At 43.5% G+C, this 10,751-nt stretch overlaps 1 protein-coding gene across 1 annotated transcript; it reads left to right on the forward strand.

The window, feature by feature from the left end:
* The first annotated feature begins 7,910 nt into the window (after positions 1–7,910).
* Positions 7,911–9,265, forward strand: LOC144591754 (putative G-protein coupled receptor 139). The gene has a single exon (XM_078395782.1). It carries the CDS (start codon positions 7,911–7,913, stop codon positions 8,874–8,876), a length of 966 nt encoding a protein of 321 aa, XP_078251908.1. The 3' UTR covers positions 8,877–9,265.
* The last annotated feature ends 1,486 nt before the right edge of the window (positions 9,266–10,751 follow it).

Raw genomic sequence — 10,751 nt, forward strand, 5'->3', positions numbered from 1 at the left:
GGGTCTCCCCCCCCTCTCCCCCCCTCTCTCACCCCCCAGCTCTCTCCCCCCCCTCTCTCTCTCCCCCAGCTCTATCTCTCCCCCCCCTCTCTCTCCCCCCCAGCAATAAAAAACAGACGTCACCCTAATTGTGTGCGTGTGTGTGTGTGTGTGTGTGTGTGTGTGTGTGTGTGAGCTGACTGACTTACCCCAGTCTAGTAGACACTCCGACACTCCAGCAGTTGTGACCAAGCTTGCGATGGCCGTCTTTTATCTGCCTGCCTGCCTGCCTGCCTGCCACCCGCGCCAACCTGAAGGGCCCAAACACTTGTCTTACACTCAGCCCATAACAGATATTGATTAACCCCGTACATACATACATACTTATACGGAACAGGGATAAAGAATAAACAGGTGTCGTGCGTGTGTGTGCGCGCGCGTTATAAACAAGTGCTGTCTGTGAAAAAATCTTTATTGGTGTACGGTTCCTCCTGACATCCACCCACCCACCCACCGATCGATCAATCAATCAATCTTTGATTAATTCTTATTATTAATAATATAAATTATTATTACTATAGTATTATTATTGTATTTACTACCCCCGGCATCGCATTAGGATGACTTTTCAGGCTGCTGCAATGTTAAATGCAGTGATCGCCTTGCATTAAAGAAATATTGCAACACCCTGCGATGTGAAATGCAATAATAATCCTGCAAAACCTCTCAAATGTTAAACGTGACTAATGCTTCGTATTAGGATAACTTTGCAGGCTACTGCAATGTTAAATGCAGTGATGGCCTTGCATTAAAGTCACCTAGCTACCCCCAATGGATGTTTTCTGCATTAAATTAATTGCAATAATTTTGCAAAACCTCTCAAACGTTAAATGCAACAAATGCATCGCATTAGGATGACTTTTGAGGCTTGCTGCAATGTTAACTGCAGTGATCGCCTTGCATTAAAGAAATATTGCAACACCCTGCGATGTGAAATGCAATAATAATCCTGCAAAACCTCTCAAATGTTAAATGCGACTAATGCATCGCATTAGGATAACTTTGCAGGCTGCTGCAATGTTAAATGCAGTGATGGCCTTGCATTAAAGTCATCTAGCGACCCCCAGTGGATGTTAAATGCATTAAATTAATTGCAATCATCCTGCAAAACCTCTCAAATGTTAAATGCAACTAATGCATCGTATTAGGATAACTTTGCAGGCTGCTGGATTGTTCAATGCAGCGCTGGCGTTGCATTAAAGCAATATTGCAACCCCCTGGGATGTTAAATGCAATAAAATTAATTGCAATAATTTTGCAAAACCTCTCAAATGTTAAATGCAACTAATGCATCGTATTAGGATAACTTTGCAGGCTGCTGCATTGTTAAATGCAGCGCTGGCGTTGCATTAAAGCAATATTGCAACCCCTGGGATGTTAAATGCAATAAAATTAATTGCAATAATTTTGCAAAACCTCTCAAATGTTAAATGCAACAAATGCATCGCATTAGGATGACTTTTCAGGCTGCTGCAATGTTAAATGCAGTGATCGCCTTGCATTAAAGAAATATTGCAACACCCTGCGATGTGAAATGCAATAATAATCCTGCAAAACCTCTCAAATGTTAAACGTGACTAATGCATCATATTAGGATAACTTTGCAGGCTACTGCAATGTTAAATGCAGTGATGGCCTTGCATTAAAGTCACCTAGCGACCCCCAATGGATGTTATATGCATTAAATTAATTGCAATAATTTTGCAAAACCTCTCAAATGTTAAATGCAACAAATGCATCGCATTAGGATGACTTTTCAGGCTGCTGCAATGTTAAATGCAGTGATCGCCTTGCATTAAAGAAATATTGCAACACCCTGCGATGTGAAATGCAATAATAATCCTGCAAAACCTCTCAAATGTTAAACGTGACTAATGCATCGTATTAGGATAACTTTGCAGGCTACTGCAATGTTAAATGCAGTGATGGCCTTGCATTAAAGTCATCTAGCGACCCCCAATGGATGTTATATGCATTAAATTAATTGCAATAATTTTGCAAAACCTCTCAAATGTTAAATGCAACAAATGCATCGCATTAGGATGACTTTTCAGGCTGCTGCAATGTTAAATGCAGTGATCGCCTTGCATTAAAGAAATATTGCCACACCCTGCGATGTGAAATGCAATAATAATCCTGCAAAACCTCTCAAATGTTAAACGTGACTAATGCTTCATATTAGGATAACTTTGCAGGCTACTGCAATGTTAAATGCAGTGATGGCCTTGCATTAAAGTCACCTAGCTACCCCCAATGGATGTTTTCTGCATTAAATTAATTGCAATAATTTTGCAAAACCTCTCAAACGTTAAATGCAACAAATGCATCGCATTAGGATGACTTTTGAGGCTTGCTGCAATGTTAACTGCAGTGATCGCCTTGCATTAAAGAAATATTGCAACACCCTGCGATGTGAAATGCAATAATAATCCTGCAAAACCTCTCAAATGTTAAATGCGACTAATGCATCGCATTAGGATAACTTTGCAGGCTGCTGCAATGTTAAATGCAGTGATGGCCTTGCAGTAAAGTCATCTAGCGACCCCCAGTGGATGTTAAATGCATTAAATTAATTGCAATCATCCTGCAAAACCTCTCAAATGTTAAATGCAACTAATGCATCGTATTAGGATAACTTTGCAGGCTGCTGGATTGTTCAATGCAGCGCTGGCGTTGCATTAAAGCAATATTGCAACCCCCTGGGATGTTAAATGCAATAAAATTAATTGCAATAATTTTGCAAAACCTCTCAAATGTTAAATGCAACTAATGCATCGTATTAGGATAACTTTGCAGGCTGCTGCATTGTTAAATGCAGCGCTGGCGTTGCATTAAAGCAATATTGCAACCCCTGGGATGTTGAATGCAATAAAATTAATTGCAATAATTTTGCAAAACCTCTCAAATGTTAAATGGAACAAATGCATCGCATTAGGATGACTTTTCAGGCTGCTGCAATGTTAAATGCAGTGATCGCCTTGCATTAAAGAAATATTGCAACACCCTGCGATGTGAAATGCAATAATAATCCTGCAAAACCTCTCAAATGTTAAACGTGACTAATGCATCATATTAGGATAACTTTGCAGGCTACTGCAATGTTAAATGCAGTGATGGCCTTGCATTAAAGTCATCTAGCGACCCCCAGTGGATGGAGGGGATGTTGGGAACTTTTTGGAAATTAGTAATCACTCAGTAAAGATGATAGAAGGGCACCATTGCCTAGACTTACCTTTCAAACAAGAAAGTGTTAGTCTGCCGATTAACCGCTGCATTGCAGAACAACGCCTTTAGGATCTGAAACGCGTTTGGCAAGAATACAAAATTTCATGAAGAATATACACCTTTCCTCACGGAGATGATTAATAATGGTTATGCTGAAATGGTACTAGAAGACCAGCTGAATCGATGTGATGGAGAGCTTTGGTACATCCCACACATTGGGGGTATCATTCAAATAAAGGAACTTTAAGAGTGCTCTTCGACTGTGCTACGGTTTTCAAGGGTAAATCACTTAATTGTCACCTGCTGCAGGATCCAGACCGAACGAACTCAATCATCGGAGTCCTTTTCGGATTCAGATGAGCACCGGTGGCTTTGATGGCGGATATCAAGGCAATGTTTCATCAGGTCAAGGTATCGGAAAAGCATGTTAACTCCTTGCGATTCCTATGGTGGCCGGATGGTGATGCACCACAAGATCTCGTTGAATACAGGAGTAGTGTCATCACCAAGTTATACAAACTTCGCATTGAGGAAAAGCGCCGAGGACAATGAAGCTCACTTTCCAGAAGAAGTGACAAACACCGTAAAGAGCTATTTCTATGTGGACGATTGTTTAAAATCCATGTCGATGGAACAGGAAGCAATCCAAATGGTAAAACATCTGACTTCCCTCTGCAATAAGGGAGGATTCATGCTATCGAAATGGATCAGCAACAGCCGTGATGTATTGGAAACCATTCCACTAGATAACAGATCCAAGGAGACCCGGGAGTTGGATTTGAACAAAGACAATCTGCCCATGGAGAGAGCTTTGCGATTGCACTGGTGCGTTGAAACAGATGTATTCAAGTTCATAATTTCGATTCAAGAACGACCATGTACAAGACGGAGAATCCTGTCCGTGCTTGGTTCTCTTTACGACGCGTTGGGATTTCTTGCACCATTTACACTACCAGCCAAGTAATTTTTACAAGATGTCTGCAAGAAGAAATTTGAATGGGATGAGAGTACAATGCAAATCTTCTCTCAGCGATGGACAGAGTGGTTAGTAGATCTCGACAAGATCTCGGAGTTCAGGGTGGACCGGTGTATGAAGCCTACAAACTTTGGCCGAATCAAATTTGCACAGCTGCATTATTTGTCTGACGCAAGTAAAAATTCTTACGGTACAGTTTCATATCTAAGACTGGAAACTGATAACAATGAAGTACATGCTGTATTCTTAATGGGAAAGGCCAGAGTGGCACCAATGAAGCAAATGACCAGAATGGAGCTTGCAGCCGCAGTCTTAGCTGTCAGAATTTACATATTACTGCAAACAGAACAGCAGCTTAAGCTGGAGGAATCTACCTTCTGGACTGATAGCATGACAGTGCTTAAGTACATCAACAATGAAAACAAACGCGTCCTAACATTGGTAGCAAACAGGATCTCTTTTGTAAGGGATGCTACTAATGTATCACAGTGGAAGTATGTTAATACCAAGGAAAATCTCTAGATGAAACCTCGAGAGGATCAACAGCAAACCGATTCTGGAGCAGTAAGAGATGGATCAGTGGGCCAGAGTTTCTCTGTAAAACAGAGCGAGAATGGCCAAGGTTTAACCTAGAAACTGAAATCTCTGCTAACAATACTGAGATCAAGCAAGACATCTCAGTGAACGCCATTATCAAGGATCCATTGGATTGAACAAACTATTTAATAAACAATAGACAATAGACCATAGACAATAGGTGACGGAGTAGGCCATTCGGCCCTTCGAGCCAGCACCACCATTACATGTGATATATTACCATTTCTCCTCATGGAATAAGTTAAAAGCTGTGGTAGCTTGGTTTCTTAAAGTAAATACAATGCTTTTGCAGCGGACTCGTAAGAGAAAGGAAACTCGGGCTGCTATGAGCAGCCTTGAAACAGATTCTGACAAGCTGAAAGAAAAGGTTGACAAAGAGATGCAAGTCTTTAAGGCCTCATACCGGGGACAATGCTCATGTCATGATAATCTTTTTAAGGCAGAAAATGCAGCCTTCTCTTTCTGTCAAAGACAAGGATACAAGGAAGCGCTATCAACATTACAATCTGGTGAGCATGATGTTAAAAGAAGTTGTCATTTATATAGGCTTGATCCAATACTGGATAAAGGAATTCTGAGACTAGCTGGTCGCCTGAATAAACTAGCGATGCCTGAAGAGGCTAAGCATCCTATTATTCTCTCGAAGAACTTTCATATTTCAACATTGCTGTGACGCCATATTTATGAACAGATCGGGCATTGAGGAAGAAGTCACATGTTGTCGCAACTTCGTAAGCTTTTATTGTTCCGTTTAATATCTATTGATAATTGCTTCGGTGTATACGGAGAACAATTAGGGGCCGATGTGTAGGAGCCAATTACGCTTAAATTGGTTACTATCATTATATTATGGCTTTGTTTAATATTTCTAGTTTCTGTGTTTTTGTTGTTGCATGTTTGTGGGTGTGATTTGATACGTAATGAGGAGTGCCTACATCTGAGGAGGCTACCGTAGCCAGAGAGATTGGGTGTCAGTTCAGTCTCGGAGGATGGAGAGAATACAGTTTTTAACCATACGACCACACTACCACAACCACGAACACACGACTACACAATCTCGACTGTATTGTATGCAGAAGAAACAGTTGATAAGAACGAAAAGTTATGAATTACTCTTTTGATGTGTGCTACGTTAATAAAGACCAATTAGTCAAGAAACAGCGTTTGGAGTATTTGTTTTTGTTATCTCAGAGTGCGGTGTTTGCATCAGCCATACCTCCACTCCATCCCGAGCAGTAATGGCTATCGAAGTTGGACTTTGAGACGGTATAGAAACTGCCATTATATAAAATATTATAAAATATACATTGCCCCGCTTAGCTACTCCAGTGTTTTGTGTTTATCTTTGGCATAAACCAGTAATTGCAGATGCTTGTTATTATCTTCGAAAGTAATATTTTATCAGGGTCGATATTCAGTGGAACTGGGATTAATGGAAGGAAGGGAGTGTGTGAGAAGCACGCCTGGACCGGGGACTGTTGGAGCAGATGCGGTTATCAATGCGGGAAAGCAGCATTATATCACCACTACTATTCGTGGTCAAAAATGTGAGGAAGAAATGTCGAATGGAAATTCAAACGAATATTTCAGTATCTGTCTTGCAATATCAGGGACACCGTGGCGTGAATGATGATTTATTTTTGGAAATAAAATACGATAGCTGGAGTGGTAGATGGGATCAATGGTGATACTCATCGAAATCACACCAACATTAAATGAAATAACCTAATGTCATGGACCATCAATTCATTGGAAAGCATGAATTCTTACTTTCAGTGAAACATACATAAAGTGCTGGTGTAACAGAGGGACAGGCAGCATTTTTGGAGAACGTGTGGAGATGACAGCGGTAGAGTTGCTGCTTTACAGCGAATGCAGCGCCGGAGACTCAGGTTCGATCCTGACTACGGGCGCTGCACTGTAAGGAGTTTGTACGTTCTCCCCGTGACCTGCGTGGGTTTTCTCCGAGATCTTCGGTTTCCTCCCACACTCCAAAGACGTACAGGTATGTAGGTTAATTGGCTGGGTAAATGTAAAAATTGTCCCTAGTGTAGGATAGTGTTAATGTACGGGGATCACTGGGCGGCACGGACTTGGAGGGCCGAAAAGGCCTGTTTCCGGCTGTATATATATATGATGTGATATGACGTTTCGGATAGTGACCTTTTTCAGCGACCCGCTTTGTTTTTTTACTCGATCCTCAAGTTATTTGCTTGTCATCTCCCATGGTGCAGTCAATGGCAGTGACGCAAGGTGTTTGTTTCTTGAGCGTCACTAATGATGATCAGCAGGTATGAGTTCTTGTCGCTGGAGACCTATCGCTCTGTATATCTCGGTGCGCACCAGAAGGCAGGACCACAGAGCTGCGGCGATGACGGACTGACGGAGCTACAGGAGTTAATTGTGTCTCACAGCTATGGGATATCCATTGATCTATCGAATTGAAGATATATATTTCCCTACCATAGCGACTGTCGGTGTTTTCGGTAATTTGTTTTGTCTTTGATTTTCATGTACGTGCTCATGCTGTGAGACATTCCGTGAACTACTCCGGCGCTGCCGACGTTAAACAAACATTTTATTTCTGTTTCAATAATTAACTTGTTTAATTTCGTCAGATATCCATTTTCCTTCTGTAACTGCCGCAGTGTGTACGTCATGCCCGTTGTTTATCCTGGACTGCGCCACTCTCTCTACATCCTCGCCACCGCGCCACAGTCAGTACTGCCGATGTCGTACAGTTCCGGAGATGCAGGTTCAATCTCCACATGTGCAATGTTTCATCGGTCGTCCTCCGACTCCGCGCTATTCCTGGCTGCGCTCGTCTTTCCTCCCACCTGCAGTTGACCTGCCTATTAATGGTTCTCCCACTACAATACGGGCCTGAGTGTGGATGGATGCTGCAATCTGGAGGGCAGTTGATGAGAATGTGGACGGAATTAAAAGCTGTGAACCTAATAAACATTGGCGTTTGATGGGTTGCGTGCGCACCGTGACCCAAACGCTGCAGTCTCTGAGCATTTTCGGGTCATTTGGTCAACGCATCCAAATTTGAAAACCTTCCAATCAGACAATGTTGCTCAGATACATTTGTGCAGGTCTTGTGTCAGTAATATTTCTTCTCCCCTTCACAGTGAACCTGTTGGCGATAGTGATACTCTGTCGAGGTAAATGCGGTCTCTCCAAATGCATCACACGCTACCTGGTGGCCATGGCAGCGTCTGATCTCCTGGTCGGCATCACTGATCCGTTTCTAAGTCAGACTATTCCAATTTACTTCCCCTATTCTTTTCTCAACATTACTCCCGTGTGCACGACTGTCGAATTCCTGGCCTTTGCAACCACCGCGGTCTCTGTCTGGCTGACGGTAGCCTTCACCTTCGATCGGTTTGTGGCCATTTGTTGTGAGAAGCTGAAAATAAAATATTGTACCGAGAGAACGGCGGCTGCAGTTATCGGGGCAGTGGTTGTGCTGGGCTGTTTGGAGAATATCCCCAGGTGTTTTACGTTGGAGACTGGCTACGAGTTTGATAATCTTCCCTGGCTGTGCTACACTAAACCCACCTTCTATACATCGTCTGCATGGATCGCATATGCTGTCACACACCGCGTTCTCACCCCTTGTCTCCCGTTCTTTCTGATCCTTCTGCTCAATGTGCTGACGGTCAGGCGGATTGTAGCGGCCAGCAGAGTCCGCAGGGGTCTCAGGGGCCGCAGCAACGGAGAGAATGACAAGGACCCGGAGATGGAGAACCGCAGGAAATCCATTGTTTTACTCTTTAGTATCACGGGCACTTTCATATTGCTGTGGGCAACACAAGCTGTCTTTTACATCTTTACGCGTATTGCGAAGATCGGATATGTCCTCTCCCCCACCGGTTATTACTATATCACGATTGCCGCTTCGGGGTTTTTCCAGCTTCTCAGTACCTGCACCAACACGTGTATATACGTGGCGACCCAGAGTAAATTCAGACAGGAGCTGATGAACGCGGTGAAATTCCCACTCAGGGTAATTCGTGCACTTGTTCACTCATAAAGACATGCTACACACACAAACAAAAACAAGCTCTTTAACCCTTCGATCCGCGCCGTCAATCTATCACCCATTTTTCACTAATTCCACTTTGATAACCGCATCCTTACACACTGAGGGCAGGTTATGGAATACGTGCGGAATTCAGAGTCACAAAGCACGGAATCTGGTCCTGGGGCTCAGCTCCTCCATGCTCCATCGACGTGAGTCCCATTTGCCTGCGATTGCCCATCATTCATCGTAACCATTCCGATTCAAGCATCCTGCCGCCGTGTATTTTAATGAGTTGAACCCTCCCCTGCAGATGCTGTTTTAAATCGAAGGTCGACACAAAATGCTGGAGTAACTCCGCGGGTCAGGCAGCATCTCTGGAGAGAAGGAATGGGTGACATCTCCAAACTGATGCAAATGCTCATTTGCCCTATCTCTTGAACTTGAGTTTGATATGATTGCATTTGTGTATTATTTGTTATCTGTTTTGTTTCAATAACATAATTTTTAAAAACCCTTTCGGGTTCAGCGCGGTACACGTAATAAATTAAAAAAACATAATTCTGCATTCTGAACTGTGGTTTATATATTTTTACGCTGACCGGTGCATTTGTACATAGAATATGGAAATGTACAGCGCAGGAAAAATAAGTTCGGCCCATCATTTCTTGGCCGAACATGATGTCAAGATATATTTATGTCATCTGTTTACGCATGATGCAAATCCCGCAAGTCTTTGTTTGTCCACTTGCTGATACAAATGCCTCATAGAAGCCATGATACAACCAACCTCCACCACCTGCACTAGAAGAGCGTTTCAGGGACGCGAAACCCTCTGGTTAAAAGAAACACGTGTCCCAGACAGCTCAATTGAACTTTAATCTTTGTCTTAAAGCTGTGCCTTCTGGTCTTTGCATGTTCACCAATTTTGTTGACGCGATACTGCCAATCTCCGGCTTGGGACCCCGGAACTGGAGTAATCCAGACCGTTGTGCCAGGGCGCGGACACTGTTTAGTCCAGGTTGTTTTCTTTGCTTCATGCAGGTCGCCACCGATATCTGTGTAATCCACGCCCCCTTCCCGAGACCCAGAACACAGAGCTCCAGGACCATATGTAATCAAGCATTGACACCAAATGCTGGAGTAACTCAGCGGGACAGGTAGCTTCTTTAAAGAGTAAGAACGGGTGAAGTTTCGGGTCGAGACCCTTCTTCGGCCTGATGTCATCGATAGGATCTGTCTTATGACGCTGTGGAAACCGCACCACCGAGCCTGACGATGTTTTTGACCCAACCCCTCTGTCACTCCATCACTGCAGCCACACAGAGCGTCACTCCATTAGTACAGTGTGTCAGGCAATCAGCAGCACACCACAGTGTCACACCATCCCTGCTTCGCCACACAGTGTTACTCAATTAATACCTGTCCACAGTGCGTCAGACCACTAGTAATATGCCATAGTGTGTTACTATCTCAGCACAATCCCATTATTATTACCCCACAGGGTATCATTCCATCAGTGAGATACCACCGTATGTCAGTCCATCAGTAACACCGCTGTGCGTCAACCCATCAGTGTGATAATCCATCAACACAACCCCGCAGTTTGTCACTCCATCAGTACTACCCCATCGTGTGTGTGTCTCTCTCTCTCTCTCTCTCTCTCTCTCTCTCTCTCTCTCTCTCTCTCTCTCTCTCTCTCTCTCTCTCTCTCTCTCCTCCCTCCCTCCCTCCCTCCCTCTCTCTCTCTCTCTCTCTCTCTCCTCCCTCTCTCTCTCTCTCTCTCTCTCTCTCTCTCTCTCTCTCTCTCTCTCTCTCTCTCTTTCGTTCTCTCTATCTCTATCGATTTCTGTGTCACTCTCTACTTTCGCTCTCTCTCTGTTTCGT

Source organism: Rhinoraja longicauda, unplaced genomic scaffold (genome assembly GCF_053455715.1).
Source record: "Rhinoraja longicauda isolate Sanriku21f unplaced genomic scaffold, sRhiLon1.1 Scf001728, whole genome shotgun sequence".
In the NCBI taxonomy this organism is placed as follows: Eukaryota; Metazoa; Chordata; class Chondrichthyes; order Rajiformes; family Arhynchobatidae; genus Rhinoraja; species Rhinoraja longicauda.

Coding starts and splice junctions, on each gene's coding strand:
- LOC144591754 (XM_078395782.1), top strand. CDS start 7,911: ATGTTGCTCAGATACATTTGTGCAGGTCTTGTGTCAGTAATATTTCTT.